This window comes from Marmota flaviventris, chromosome 6 (assembly GCF_047511675.1).
Source record: "Marmota flaviventris isolate mMarFla1 chromosome 6, mMarFla1.hap1, whole genome shotgun sequence".
Lineage (NCBI taxonomy): Eukaryota > Metazoa > Chordata > Mammalia > Rodentia > Sciuridae > Marmota > Marmota flaviventris.
In genome coordinates this window covers 5,105,085-5,121,405 of record NC_092503.1, presented here as the reverse complement: position 1 = coordinate 5,121,405, position 16,321 = coordinate 5,105,085, and the positions used below count along the sequence as shown (strand labels likewise).

At 44.4% G+C, this 16,321-nt stretch overlaps 1 protein-coding gene across 2 annotated transcripts in view; it reads left to right on the top strand.

Annotated features, from left to right (window-relative positions):
- The window catches only part of Pacrg (parkin coregulated), a 484,042-nt gene that overhangs the window by 440,069 nt on the left and 27,652 nt on the right, over positions 1-16,321 (top strand). Inside the window, exons 7-8 of one of the 2 annotated variants that reach the window (XM_071612864.1) lie at positions 2,187-2,204; positions 13,953-13,992. The exons of the other annotated variant lie outside the window; for it this stretch is intronic. Of the exons in view, the coding sequence (XP_071468965.1) occupies positions 2,187-2,204; positions 13,953-13,992 (58 nt within the window). The remainder of the gene's footprint in view (positions 1-2,186; positions 2,205-13,952; positions 13,993-16,321) is intronic. 2 annotated transcript variants of the gene reach the window in all.

Genomic DNA, 16,321 nt, shown 5'->3' with positions numbered 1-16,321 from the left:
CATTTTTGTAGGCTCTTCTGCATATTCTGATTTTCCATTTTGTTCACTGCAGATAATTATCTTTTCTCTCTTCCCATTATCATACCTCTTTATTTTTTCATGTCTCATTGCATTAACCAGAGTTTTCAGAACACTATTAAGGAATCATTCTTGTTCCAATTTTTAAGCAGAATTTAATTCATCTATCCATTAAGCATATTATGGGATCTTATTTTCCACAGCTTGTTATTGTGGTAAAGAAATAGACTACTCCTAATATTTTAATATTTTGAGGAATCTCATTAAATCTCATCAGCTGTCTTATAGACATGTCATTTATTTTACTTTAACCTCTTGGTGTTGGGTGTTTTATTAGTAGATGCTTTTATGTTGGGTTTCTTGCATGGTAAATACATCTTCCAGAAGACTCCTTTGTGTTGGCTTAAAGGAAGATTTCAAGGTCTTATTCTTTGCATTTCTTTGTTTCTTTTAGCGATCTGCTTTATGTTGGTGACATCATTAATATCAATATTCTCACATCTTATTACAGTATACAGTAACTGTGGCATCTTGGGAGAGGGCCTTTGAGAACTGTCTATCAATAGCTCTAGTCTCCTGTGTCAGCATCACAGTAAGAGCACATTTCTGAAATGCCTCTAATCATCACCAAAGCTTGGGTGGAGCGCAGAGAGTTCCTCTTCTAGGAGCTAACACCACCACCAACTCCCAATCCCGTCGTATTTCACAGTTCATGAATTGTCTCTGCACAGGTGATCACAGGGCAGCATTATTAACCCATGTTCATAGATGAGGGATGCTGCTTCCCAGCCACTGTGCCCATCCAACCTTGTCCTAGCCCACTCCGGGTAACGTGAAGGCCCGTTAGATGTGTAGCCCCAAGTTCCTCCAGCTCCATGTCACCTGCTGCCCTCAGCCACGGACCGAACCTGACATTGGCACCTGGCCCAGAGCTTCTCCAGCACAGCTCCTCATCCTGAGATGCTCGGTATTCCAATGGACACCTCCAGCAACCCCATCTGATGGACTCCATTTCACATCACTTCCGCCGTGGGCCCGGGCCTCCTCTCTACACTCCAACCCCCTCTCTGGCCGTGGTTTCTTCTTTCCAACTGTGCAACACCTTCTCCACCTGCTCCCCTGGCCTCTGTTCCTTCTCCACCTAGGCCTCCTGCCCAGCTTCAGAGCAGTTCTCAGAGGCCCAAGGGAGTGAGGCTGGGGAGGAAGGGGGACCAGAGCGCCCCAGGAGCCTCTCCATGCTGCCGCCTCTACAGTTTCAGTTTGGGGACTGGAACAGGGGTGTGCGTGTGGGTTTCTGACAAAGGCTCCCCATCATAGGCTGCAGTTGGGGTCCCCAGCCCTGTCACCAGGACTGTTCACCCTTGGTGCCTCCAGGGCATCCCCCAGCTCCGCCCTCCATCTTAGATCCCATCCCCTTCCCCTTCCTGGGCCTTCCTCTGTGGCACGTCCAGTCCCCAAGCACTTCAGGCTCTCAGATCACTGCCCTCCCAGGCACCACAGAGCCCAAGGACCCCGTCCCCCTGGGACCACAGCCCAGGGCAGGCCACACCTAGGTCCTGGCCTGGTCCTTGCCATCCATCCGGGTGGCTTCATTTCCTGGCCCCAGCTCTCAGCTCCCGCGTTGGTCCAGACTGGTCTGGCCCCTTGCAGGCCTCACAGCTGGAACACAAAGAACAAAGGCCAGTTAGTCTCCAACTCAGCGATTATTCAAAGTTCTGTCTTGAGAAGCAGAGATTCTTCTGCTTCGTCTACCCACAGCTCAGCAACTGTGCTGCTACAGCTATTGTCATTCTATTTCTGTTCCTAATTGCTATTATAGAAATCCTGCCTCGCTGAGGCTTCGGGGACTTGCCAATCTGTGCACTCCCTTCAGATGTAAATGTGTTATGCAAATGTCTTTGGGTCCAGAGTGGGACCCTGTGGTCTTCCCTGGATAGCGACAGCAGAAAAATGCTGCTGGGGTGGCTGGGAAGGGAGACAGTCCCGCCGCCTCATTTCAATGCTCGCTGTTCTGCATGCTTCCTGTCTCCAGCTTCCTGTCCACTCCAGCCGCTGAATTTAAAGTACTCGCTATAAAGCATGGCCTCCCAGATCCTGTGCCTAACTTCTTGACGCTTGTGCCCCTGGGGACAAGCGCATGGCCAGCTGGACTTCCCCTGGGATGTCAGGACCATGTTGGCAAGGAAATCTAGGAACCTCTTTTTTTTTTTTTTTGATATGGAAAATTACTTCTGTAAACCCTGTGTTCAAATGGCTCAGTTGTTGTTAGAAAACTTCACCAGGACTGCTAGAGACCTTGCCATTCAAAGCAGAGGACAGTCCTGCCAGGGGAGTCCTTGATCCCGTCCCCCCAGGGCCCTTCCACCCCCACCGCATTGTTCCAGGCTCCCCTCTGCCTCCTGCTGCCCTCATCTCAGCTTCCCTGTCTTTGTGCCAGGGAGGGCACACATCGCCCTTCCCTTGGAGCCCCTGCCACCAGCTGCCCATCATCACCAGCAGCAATTTGGTCCAAAGAAGATTCTCAGCTTCTGAATTAATAAACCCTCAAACCCGTTAGGTACTTGACTGGTGCTCATCTCTGCAGTGCCGGCTCCTCTTCTAGGCAACTCACAGTATTAATGTATGTGCCTCTCTGATCACGGCTTCTGTACTCAACACCATATACTGCTGATATCTTCCGAATGTGAAGAAAGTTACCAGGAATGTATAGAACTGTGTTCTGTGCCTTCAAAGGAAAGATAAATCCAACCTTCAGGAAAGTAGAGGGATATCCCGGGAGACACTGGAAGAGCGCGCCAGTCTACGATGGTTGACGTCCACAATGGTGTGTTAGTGGATATTCCCAGCTGCTCATGTGTGCTTCTGAATTTCAGAGAAAGGGGAACCAGCTCTCTCCTGGAATGCCATTCATGTTTTAAAGTACTAAAAATACTTCCACGCGCAATTAGCATATTAACGAGGAGGAGACTCTGTGGTTCTCTGCCTACCTCACAGGGTCCCTGGGAGAAGAACAGAGCTGGGCAGGGTGTACCTGCCCTTGGAGTCCAGTAAGAAGAACACCTCTGTGTAAATGCAGGGGCCTGTAACTATCCAGCAGGATCCAAAGGCTGATCAAAGAGAATCACGGTGGTTTACTCAGTGACAAAACAACCTCCCTTTTCTAGATCTCATAATGTACTACAAACTGACACGTGTTTTTAGAAAAGGCTTGAAGTTAGCTAGATCACTCAGTTGCACATGTCACTCATGCTGTCCAGATGACTTACTGCAGTACAGACTTGCCCAATATTTCCTGCTCCATGCCATTGTGAAAACTAAATGTACACATGTACCACATGCACGGCCTGGAGTTGTAGCCCGACTATGGAGCCAGGTATTTTGCTTGCCCCACCACATCCCAGACCTTGCAAACATATACCCTTCATGACACTTGTGCTCTTGAGAGACCCTATGCCACCCCAGAGTCCAGAAACTGCCCTGTCCATGGTCCAACCAATTTTGACAACTGACCTCATTCCCCAAGACACACTGGATTCCGAGAGCTCTACTCCCACACTCTGCAGAGGTATAGAGATCATGCGGTGGCCACAGCCTACGTGTCCCTATTCCCCTCAACAGCATGGTACAAAACACAGTGCGAGCCGGAGCAGAACTCTGCACCAGAGAAAGTCACAGTGAAAGGCGGCCTGTGCTCAGAAACAGGCTGCTGCACACACCCCTCTCTAGCCACAAAAGCTCTTTGATAGTTTCTCCTGTGCTGGCAAAAACTGTGGGAAACCTTCTCACACAGGGCACGCAATTTTTTCCAATGATATCTGGAACTAAAGACCCAGAGTCACGTTAAAAATGACATTCTCACTGAAACAATTTATGAAAAGCCTATTACCTAGCAATTTCGTATTTGAATGCAATTATGTTAATGTTATTAGGACATTATGAATGGTACTAATATGATTATTGTTTTGTGTGGTATTACAGGAAATTAATTTAAATAGATTTACATATTTTTCAGATAAAGAGCACAGCTAACATGGATAAATAAGAAGGCTGACGTTATTTTGAAAAAAAAAAAAAAAAAGCACTAAGGGAAGGCTGGGCTGTGACTTCATTTGTAATACCAGCACAGTCATTACTGTGCTCTCTGGTTAATGTAAATATTTTGCAATTTCAAAAGTGTTTTTCTTGTTTAAAGCAGTGATCTGAATTACTCTGCGGAGCCCCTTTGTGGTGTTCTGAGCTGAAGGAGCTGAGAGTCCAGGGCATAGTAAGCAGCTGTCCCCAGTTGTCCTGACTCCAGACGAGGCAGCGTTCACACCGCGATGCCCAGACCTCCACCTGCCCAGACCTCCACCGACCCTCCCTCCTGGGCGGAAGCAGGTCTCACACCAAGTCACTAGAGTTCTGCTTAAATGAGGTGGGGCCTCACGCTTGCCACCCCAGGACTGAGGGAAAGGAAAGGCTGGTGCCCTCTCAGGTGCTGTCACCATCTGGGCTCATCCAGAGGAGACTCCCTCAGCCTGGTGCCGACAAGCTCTGCACACAGAACAGCTGGCGCCAGGAGACCCTGAGTGCCCTTGGCCAGCGCAAGCAGTAGGTGCAGCTGAAGTCGTTCAGGGGTGAGAGAGAGGTCACTGGGGTGGTGGGGAAATGCTGCCCAGGGGCGGGATTTGGGCTGGACTTGGAAAGAGATTCCAGACATGGAACCAGGGGCATCTGAGGTCAGGGAAGCTGTGGGTGCAACAGGCAGAGGGGAGATATTAGAGGTAAATACAGAAATTTCCCTAGCTGGACAGTAGTAGGTACAGACACCTTGGTTGCTGACAAATTGCAGAGGACTTACAGACAAATGGCAGGGGGTTGGGAGGCTTTAAAACACCTGAAATTAGCCTGGAGAGAAGCTGCCTTTGCCAAAAGGGGTCTGGCAGCAGTGTGCAGATGGAGCAGGAGAGGAGAAAGTGAGGGGTTAGAAAACGGTGTTTTTTTTAAGTATTGGCCTGCGGGGCTGAGGGCCACTCAGGAGCATCACCACTGGCCAGGCAAAGGGACAGCGTCTAATATGGCGAACTAGTAAGCCCGTGTCACAATTTTATGGTGATGTGTGCTAACATTTGATGATCTGCTTTTAAACCGCAAGTGCTTCAAGGACCAGCGCTCTAACTTTCTTACCTGTCTGTCTTCAGCAATGCAGAAGGATGAGGGCGGGAGCAGATGATCAATGTGGCTGCCTGGTGGGTGGGGGCGGGGGGGCTTCCAGGCTTCCTGAGTTTCCAGGAAGCGGCCTGATTGTCTGGGGGAAGGAAGGTGCAGCTCCATCACCTGGGCCCACAGCTGCTTGGCCACACCCTTCTCCCTGGAGGGAGGCCCAACAGCAGGAGCTCCCCCCTGCCTGTAAGGAGGCTGCAGGCTTGCTCCCCCATCCAGAGTTGAGGGCAACCCTCCCAGGCCATGAACTGTGTGCTAATAATCTGAAGGATGTGAAAATACTGACCCTGTGCAAAGAAATGAGAATAATAATATTAATTCCTATTTTGTATGCTTGTTGTGAGGATTAAGGGAGTCAATAAATATAAATAATTAAGAACAGTCACTGACGTCTAAGAACCCAGTGCTAGCTGTTATTAGTAGTAGTATTATTACTAACCTAACAAGTTGCTCCATCTATTAAATTTTAAATATTTCTTTTCTAGGTATAAACCAAATAAAAATAATTCCCTAATGTCTTGTAGCAGTACAAATTTTCCTACTTTCCCTTAAAATGGCAGTTAATTTTTAAGTACTAGTTGACATGTTGATGGCTGGGGTTAAATATTACATCAGAATTTTATTTTCGTGATTTAACAAACAACACTTAAATTTTTACTTTTAGCATTTACTATAATAGAATGATTCTCAATTTTGAATCAAAGATTACTATCATAATGTTTTGACTACTATACATTTTACTTCTGGAAATAATAATCTGATCCATAAATTAAAATGGATATTGGTGTGATCTCCAGTTATTCAGCATTAAAGTCATCCTGTCATCACTTCTAATTATCTGCTCATGAAAAAATAGTAATAGACCAATTCCTAAACAGTCATTTGTGTTTAATTGAATAAGTCGTTGTGTTTGAGGAATTTATCTTAAAGCTATTAAAGAACTTCTTTCATATCTCTTACTGGTGAATTTTTCAACCTGTGCTCTTGAGACATCAATTACAAGGGTCATGACTGGGAAGTGGAAATTAGTCCATTCTATTTTTTTTCAGAAGACATAAAAACACTATAAAATCAGAAACTTGATCTGGCTTTCAAAAATCACAGGTAAATCCACTGCTAATAAACAGGGTATCTTGTAAAGAGGGAAGATAGCCATGTCTTAGAAGGGGAGAGGTAATTTCGAGTCACTCGCAAGAGGCTAAGATCAAATCATTCCGTTTCTGTGAGTCCTAACTCCCCAATCAGTGTCTGAGAGTCAGCGCTGGGACCCTTGTGAAGTGGGCAGACCAGGTGCCTGGAGAAGTTGGAGAGGGCAGAAGGTGGGTCAGAGGGCTCAGGGCTGAAGGGGTGCCGGGCCAGAGACATGTGCAGGGGCCTGTGTCTGAGGGCGTGCTCAGGGACATCTGCATGCCTGCGTACACCTAAAGCCCCCTAACAGTTACCCATCCCACTTCCTCTGTGCGGGTCAGCATGCGAAGAATTTTGCATGTATTACCTCTCAGTCCTCAAAAGAGCCCCATGAATTGACTATCTCTGTGAAGCTAGAGAATTAATGACTTGCCTCTGGCTGCAGAGCCAAGCCAGGGTGACACCCAAGCCATCAGGTGGATTGGGCCCACCCTACCTGTCCCGAGAGCCACTAGTTTGGGGGGAACTTCTCACCATTCCTTCTCCACGTGCTAAGTTGCAGTGAGCTTCTCACCAACACATGGCTCCGCCTTGACACAGAAAGGTCTGGAACATCAAGGCTGCCTGCCCAGAACCAGCCAGATACCAGGAGTCGGGTCAGGAGGGTACTGAGGAGCAAGGGGCTCAACGGCCTCTGGAGTCAGGAAGCAGGGGAGAAGGGCTGCCCGGGAAATTGTGCCCTGAGACCTGAGCTCCTGAAGATTTGGCCCCAAAGCTGGGCCCACCTCTTGGCAGGCTCGGTCGGTAGCTAGCAGAAGGCCATGCCAGGCCTGGGGCTGTGGCTCAATGGTGTAGCACTCACCCAGTGCCACGTGTGAGGCCCTGGGTTCGATCCTCAGCACCACATAAAAAAATGAATAAAATTATAAAAAATTTTAAAAGGCCATGCTTCCTTCACGTGACCAGAAACAACCACTGCAGTCTTCCCTGACTCGCGGCTTTACTCTCAGCAGGATCCCACTGGTAGCAAGCCTCAACCTCCTTGTAACAGCGATAGACCTCAGCTCATCAGCTCACCAAGAGTCTACTAGGTGCCCACTAAGGGCTGCCAATCTGCCTCGTGTTTGGTCGTGAGATGAGCCAACCTATGAGAACCACGGCCCCCTTCTCTGGGTCCTCACTAAGTGAAATATTTTTAGGATCCTGCATACCCAATGGAACCATAATATTTCACACCAACTCCACAAAAGCCTACATGCAATTAACGGAAAGCTTAAACCATCCAACATTGGAAAGGCACAGTTTGTTCCCTGGAAGTATCTACTATTACTCAAATTTTATTAATGAGATATTAAGGAGAAACTGCTTTAGAAGTTAGATTAAAAAGCAATTATTTTTATATATCAATTTCACTTGTGTGTGCTGCTCATCCGAACCATGCAAAAGTGTTTTAAAATAGGTTATTCCCAGAGTACAGCCCACAAATCCCCGTCAGGTGTGAATTATCCACTCTGAGTACAGGCTTGCTAAGCAAGCAGACCTCAACACACGTCCCAGTAAACGACGACTGAGTTCAAGTTAATGGAGCTTCCTTTCTCTTCGGTTCACTCACTGTCTGATATCTGACATGCTTTTTCAGAACTGAGAGAGAAAGCCAAGAAACATTCACATCAGTCAGCTTTACTCCCCAGACTCTCTCAGTTCTGAGGAGAAATTTCAGCTCACAGATAAGATGTTGATATCTCCAATATGTGGCTCTGGAAAGTATCAAATTAATTTTAAAAGAAAATAGATATTCAAATTACATAAAATGCAACATATTATTTTAAATGAATGAAATTTATCAGAAAAGCACAAGATCCTTTGAAAATAGTGAAATATTGTGAGAGATCGTATTCCATTTGAACAACCTCTAGTTTAAAATCTCAAAAAAAAATTTTATTTTCATGATACAATGTCTCGCTTCACTCTTCTAGTATGGTAGAAACACGTGCTTACGTGCTTTGTTTCTTTCACACGACAACATGGACCTTCAGTTTGGCGTCTGTGGGATTGGGCAGCTCACCCCCACTCTTCTCCCAGTTGTTCTTCGGCTCTCTCAGCGCCAACATCCCACTCCATTGTAAGCCCCTCAGGGCTGTGGTTCTGTCTGTATCATGTACCATTCACTTGGGTTTCATTTTTACCCATGCCTCCTTAGAAAGCTAGAAATGAGATGTTGGTTGCTATTATGTTTCCTTCTTACATTTTTCTAGAACCCGGCTCCTTATAGCTTCCCCCTTGCATGTCTTCTTCACCTCAGAGCCTAATGTGTGTCTCTAGCCGGGGCTGATAGGCCAGGACGTGCTTCCCAATTTTTCCAGGGACACTCAAGCTTTCTGTAACAGCTTTCTCATCTGTCAAAAGAATTAAAATTCTTAACTGATCTTCCCTGGATCCTAGCAATAGCCAGTTGGAAATTTCAGCTAATAAAAGATTCCATTGAGATATTAACTAAAACCATGTAACTCCGCCGCGGAGCCAGCCTGATACACCATCTGCAGGATCTTCGTGAAAGAAACCACACAAGGAGAGCGCCCGAGAAGCGACTAATGGAGCCACTGGCTGCACCCACTCATGGTTCAGAACCACTCATGGCTGTCCTTCCCACCCACCTAGCACTGGAAGTCTGTGCACAGTTTTCCCCAAGGGACAGCAAAGATGCCACTTAAAGCAGTCTCAGTGGGGCCTTCTCACCCCTGGCCACGAGGTGAGCATGTGAGCAAGGTCAGGCCTGGTGGGCTTGGCCAGGGTCAAAGTGTTGGAGATGATTCTCAGGATGGCGGATCCCATGCCAAACTAGCACAGAGCTTCCCTAATTAATTCCCGCCTCCTTTCTGAGACCTGGTTCTTAACTTTTTTCCTCTGTATCTGTGAGCCATCTGTGATCCTTTGGATCTTGAATGTCACCCAAAGCTCGTGTATTGAAGGTGTGGTCCCCAGCTAATGGTGCTATTGGAAGATGGAGGAACCTTTAGGCCTATTGGAGGACATAGGTCATTGGGGGCATGCTCTTGAAGGAGATGCAGGACCCTGGCTCCTTCCTCTCTCACTGCTCCTTAGCTACCAAGAGGGGAGCAGCTCTGCTCCAACACACACCCACCACCGTGATGTTCAGCCTCACCATGGACCACAGTAATAGGGCCAAGTGACCATGGACTCAAACCTCCAAAACTGTGACCCAAAGTAAATCTTTCCCTCTTTCATCATGTTTTTTTTTGGCGGGGGTGGGGGGGTGGGGGGCGGGCAGGTATTTTGTCAGAGAGCTGACCAGCCCCCTTCCTGAAGCTACCTAGGGCTGCCAGTCTTCAGTCTTCATGGGCACAGAAAAAAATATAGCAATCCTTCAGAGAGTCCAAAGATTTTAGGAGTCCTTACTAAGCAAGATACAGAAACCAAAACCAAATTTATATTTTACAATATCACAATGTCATTAAAAACTTGTGGCCCCAACAATAGTATAGATAGATCAATGTAACAGAAATAAATCCAAGAATATATTAAAAGCATTTATTATTTTATCAAGATGGCATCCTCATCAGTGGGAAAATAAAACATTACCTAAAAAGAGGCACAGGGTCAGCTAACTATCTGGGGAAAGTTTTCTTAAGTAATAAGGTCTTTTCTTATACCACCACTAAAATTTAAAAATACAGATGATTTAATGATTAAATGTAAAACAAAGTGAAGCTATTTTTTAAAAACCTAAACACAATACGGGCAAACATAACATCAAAAAAAGAAACCAAAACAAAAAGACAAATTTGATTGCAAAAAAAAAAATATTTTATCTTTCAAAATCACCACCAATAAAAATAAAACACAAAAAACATGAGGGTGACTATTTCCCCAGAGCATCTCAAACAGAAAATGCTACCAAGCCTCTGAACAGGGTCGAATCCATCTTTTTTCTCATGGTTTCTGGAAATTGAGTCACAGTCTGATGGACTTTCCACTGATGTTTATGAATAAATTTGTCTATACTTTTCATGATTGTATTTTCATATTTCAATCCTTTTGAAATTCATCCTAAAGTAAATTGCGAGATATGAATCCAAATCTTTTTTCCCAGAGACTACCCAGTTGTCCCAACATCATTTGTTGAGTAGTTCATATTTTAAGTACGGACTTGAGAAGACAGTTTCATAGGAATTAAATTCTTGTATGTATATGACCCTATATATTTTAATATCTGGTAATTCACACCAATGGCTGGTCTTTTAAATTTAAGAGCATTTCTAGTGCTCATTGCTCATATATTTTTATATATGAAATCTGCGACCAATATGACTACTTAAAATTTTAAAAAAAGAACTATTTTCTTTTTCTATTGGAATCTCTTTTAAAATTAACTGTAGTAGAACTGACATCCTCTTGAAATCCCAGGCATGTGTCTTTCCATTTGTTCCTTCTAATAAGTCCTTAGGTTAAAGTTTTCTTCATATACTGTTGTATAAAAGCCTGAGGTCAGTATAACGATTTTCAACCCCACTACCTACTGAGTTATTCTGAATTATGCAGTTGATTCTCTTGGGTTTCCAGGCATAAAATATGAATTCTCAAAAACACGGTTATTTTGCTTCCTCCTTTCCAATTTTTTTTTTACCTCAAATTTCTTTTTCTTATGTAATAACACTGGCTAGTGTCTATAATGTGTTGCTAATTAGTAGTGATGAAAACAATGATAGTGGAACGTTAATGGGAATATTTGTGATGTCTTCATTAAGCATACTGCTGGCTTCAGGATAAAGATATATTTTAACCTATAAAAAAGGGTTCTATTCTTTTTATTTTGTTTTATCAATAAGGGTTGTTGAATATTGTATAGTGCCCTATCATCCATGGGAATTATCATAAGTATTTTTACTTGCATCCTTAATATCATCAGTTTTAGTAATAGAATTCATAATAGTGAATCATTCTTGTGTTTCTGAAATAAACTCCACTTGATAATGATGCATCACTCTTTAAATATGCTGCTGAATTTAGTTTCCTGATACTTTATGTATGACTTATGCTGCTAGATTCATTAGTAATATTGGTCTATTATTCTCTTTCTCTACAATTTTGTGGTTGTTGCTTTGGTATCCAGTCACTCTACCCTGGAGTGGGAAGGTAATGGAAGCAGTATTCCTTTTTTCACTGTAAGTTCTGGGAAGAAAAGCACTGCATTCATGGAACCCTCAGTTTTTTGGGAATGGTTTTCCTCTCCCCCCCCCCTTTTTTTTTTTTTTTTGTTGTTGTTGGGGAGAGGTAGCTTTTTGATAATTCATTTCTCCCTTCACAATCAGGTGGGGTTTTTTGTTTTGTTTTTAGACTTTCGATTCTTTCTGGGATCAGTTTTGGCAAATTAAATTCTCCTAGACGTTTTTTCAGTGTGTCCAAATCTCAAGTTTATTTGCACAAAATTGAACTAACCAGTGTCCTGTGTCTCTCTTACTTCTCTGCACTGTTTGTTACCACACCTATCCTTTATTTGTTTTTTCCTTTTTTAAATTTATTTTAGCTATTGGCTTATTTCATTGAACTTAGTTTTTTTTTTTTTTGCTTCCAAAAGCCATCATTCGGATTTGTTTTGCAGTTCTGCTGTGTTAGTTTAATATTAATTAATTTCTGCTTCTATCTTCTTTTAAGTCCTTATTTCATCCCATTTATTTTGTTGCTCCTTCCCCAACTCTGAATTGGTTTAATTCTTGTTCAACTTTTCTATTTTTTATTAATACAAATATTTAAGGCGATGCTTTTTCTCGGAGGATTTTAGTGGCATCTTATAGCTCTCCTTGGGCAGTATTTTTATTATGGTGCTTTCTATTCATTTTGCAGTTCTAGATCCCATTTCTTCTTTGACCTAAAAGCTGTTTGAGTGAAATCAAGTTATCTGATATTTGCCTTTGCTTCTGTTAAATATCTATTTTTTCACTCCTGGTGTATTAGTGACACGTGATGTCCTTGGGCCCCCAATACTGCGAGAGGCCCGGCCACCCTGCACCACCCTTCCCCCTTCCCTCGGGCCCTGTCTGCGCTCCTCGTCCCCAAGTGGCTCTAGCCTCGGTTCCTGGCTGAACACACGGGTGCCCAGCCGTGGCCACGCTTGTCGCCCCTGGGCCCCCTGAGGGCCGCCCTCTGGGCCTAGGAAGACACGGTGCGCCCCAGGGGCTCCCGGTTCCCAGCTGCGGGCCCTCAGGCTCTTCATGTGGCGGAGGCCTCCGTGGACCTAGGACCCGGGCCTCCAGTCTGCCGGCCACTCCCCGGCCTCCTCCTGGCCAGGGAGCCAGCGCCGCCCTCCCGCACCGTGTGGCCCGGCAGCTGGAGCCCTCGGGTGGCCCCTGGACTTGACTTTGCGGTTCCTTCTCGCAGATCCGGGCGGGGAGGACGAGGGACCGGGCAGACACTCTTGGCTTTTCCACTGTGTGGGCTGCCCGGGGCTGAATGGTTCCTGTCCAAAATGTGTGTCTTGGAACGCGACCTCAGTGTGGCAGTAGCGGGGACTCGGCCAGGAGGGCTCTGCCTTTGTCGGTGGGATTAGTGACCTTATGAAAGAGGCTGGAGGGAGCCCCCTTGCCCTTCTGCAATCCGAGGACACACAGAGGCCTTCCTTGTGGGAGGAGCAGGCCCTACCTGGAGCCTTGATAGCTTTCCCAGCCTCCGGACTGGGAGCAATTAGCTGCTGTTGTTTTTAAGTTACCCAGACTCAGGCGCTTGGTTATAGCAACACACTGACTCAGTCATAGGTTCAAGTCTTCATTTCAAGAATAATGTCTTTAATTAAGTCTTAGCATTGTTGTGTTCCAGTAGTTTCCCTCTTTCAGATCTCCCATCTTGCCCGCTCTTAAAGTCTCCATGTCTTTGTTCTTCCTATTTTATCTCTAGTCGGTTTAAATTCCCCATCAGTTTGATTTGGCTTGATTTTCCTGATTTCTTTTATCTGTCCCTCTCCTGAGTTTTTCAGGGCTCTGTTCCTCCTTTGCTCCTTTCAAGTTCATTTTCATTTCTATGATTTTTTTTTTTCCCACTTGTTACCTAAGTTCAGTCAACTGATTTTTCATGGTCTCCAGTTTTCTTGCCGTCTGCCCTCTGAGCTCTTGGATTTTTGCTTGAAGGGTTGTGACTGCTTCACCCACTTTATTTTATTAGCTCTTATCCGTTATTAATATCCAATCAGGGCTGGGGCTGGGGCTCAGTGGTAGAGTACTCACCTAGCATGCGTGAGGCACTGGGTTCCATCCTCAGCACCACATAAAAATAAAATACAGATATTGAGTCCACCTAAAACTAAAAAATGAATATTTAAAAACTATGTCCAATCAAAGCTTTCTCCATTCCTGGTGATGTGTGAATATCCTTCTTCTAGTGATTTCTCTCCACATTTTTTCTCATATCAATGCTGCGCTGGTTTTTGTTCAAAACTGTTCACTTTCTTTTCTTTTTTTGTAGCAGGGATTGGACCCAGGGGTGCTTAACCACCAAGCCACATCTCTGGCCCCTTTTTTATATTTTATTAGACACGGGGTCTCCCTGAGTTGCTTAGGCTCTCCATAAGTTGCTGGGGCTGGTTTTGAACTCACGATCCTCCTGTCTCAGCCTCCCAGGTTGCTGGGACCACAGGCTGCGCCACCACGCCCCGCTGCAGGCTGTTCCCTTCTGAGTCAGTTAGACTCCCCAGCTGACTGGAGCAGAGTCCTAGGACACAAAGGTCCGCTCCACAGAGAGGTTGGTCCTGCTTGGTTAAGTTACCTGGGAAGAATAATCCTCTCTGCTTCCCATACCAAATTGACCCAGGAGGATGTTGACCCTCAGTCAAGGAATATGGAAGTAGTATGATTTGAACTGAGATGAGAAGGGTAGAGTTTGTATAGCTGCAGGTGACCTTGGGTCCTACAGGTGTAGAAATAGCGCAAACAAACGGGGGCAAGTAGGAGACGTGAGTGGCACCAACTTGGGGTCGGTTGGACTGTGAAGCTGAGATGGTAGCAAGGAGGGTCACGGGAAAAACCACCTCAGGAGTGAAGAACACCTGATCATGACCATCAGGGAACTCCTTGAGCTCCTATAGAAAGATTTAAGAATTTGCTCCCACATAATTGAATTAGTCTGTTTTCTGTTACTATAATGAAACACCTGAGGCTGGGCACAGTGCTGGTTCATGCCAAGGCCCCTCAGCTGCATCATCCTGGCAGGTGGCATCCTGAATAATGTGTGAAAGGAAGAATGTGGGGAGGTTCTCATGAGAACTGACTCAGGGTCCTACCTCTTCAAGGTCCCACCACCTCTTAGCATCACTGCCCTGGGACCCAGGCACCCAGCACTTGAACCCTGGGGGACAAATCACCAAGACATCTGTGTGGAGGGGGGAGTTGTGGAGTTGACATGTTTGGAGCTTGCGCCTGAGGGAGGGTAAACTTGCAGCGTATGAAAGAGGTGGAAAGGGGAAGGAATGTCGAGGCATGTGGCACAGGGGCTAAAAAGTGACAGTAGCTGAAAAATCAAGACAAAGTCATGTTTTTTACTTTGAAATCTAGATAATGTACATTTAATTCCATTTAATTTCAGAAGTAGAAATCCATAGCAATCTCTCTAGAAAATGAACTTCCAAATGTGTCATTTTGAAGATGAAATTTAAACAGCTTACATTTAATAATTATCAATTCTAAGCAAAATACAGCCTTCATAGAATAATGGTATGTAATTGAAAGACACTGCATATGTCAAGCTACATTGAGCTAACCTTTTGATCATTTAGCAGCATAGGAAAAGAAATGAGGCCTACCCAATTTTAACTTGCATTCCAAATCCAATTAACTTTAACCAATATATTGACAGCAGGCTTTCTTTTCTTATTAAAATAAAGTCTCTTAAATACTCAAGATAAAATCAGATAAGTATCACGTGCACTAGAAGCAGATCAAGTTCTTTAAAAAAAAATATTCTGGATTAAATCATTAGAATTAATTTGAATTTTCTGATGTTGTTTTTCTCCTTTCCTTAAAAAAAAAAAATTATTTGGACCATTTAAAAAAACAGTATGATTTTCTTTGCCTTACTGAATAAAGAATGTGGATAATATCAAAATATTCAAACCAAGGCACCATAGAAGAAAAAGTCCATTGGAATTACTCTAACTACAAGTCAAAACCTAAGAAGGGTTAAGCATATCAAACTCATCATAATGTGCACACGGACTTCAGTACTGGGTATAAGAAGCTCTAGGACTCCTCCAAAGAGACCATCAGGTCAAACTTGTCCTCAGAGACAAAAAGTGAAAATTTAAACAAAGTCTGGACTCAAATGCCATTATCAGGGTTTCCAGTTCTCCCTCTACAAAAACACTTATTTCTCTGATGTTTTTATAAAGGGGAATTCATTTTAATAGTTTTGATCTTAGCTGTGAGAAGACTCAGCCCATCTAGTAGTACATTTTCTTCACTTCCTTAGACAGAAAGAGCAATTGGAAGCAGCCATTTCTTTCTGCAAACACCTGGTACCAGACTGCTCACTCACGGAGCGTCCCCATGCCCTGGTCACCCTTGGATCACAGCTACAATGTTCTGACGGTGGAGCAAGTTTTATATAAACACGTGTACATTTTGGTGATTATTATCGAACACAAGAAGCTGTCACAGTGCTGAAGCACAGTGCGTGTGAAATGCCTTTCCCTGCTGGATCTTGCATCCTGCCCCTTTTGTGTGTGTATGATTTGAAAGTCACCTTGAGCATGTTATATGCTCTGTCATAGGACATTATAATTTTCATGAAAAAAAATCAAAGTCAATATTAGATTGATTTTATGGACATTTCTTACATTTACCCAGTTCATAGATGTGTGTGATTTCATGTAGAGAAACAGATGTCATGATTGTGCTTTGTGACGGGTGTGTATTTTAGTGCCTGAATTCTCTAATCACATAAATAAAATTCTTAATGATTTCCAAAAAGA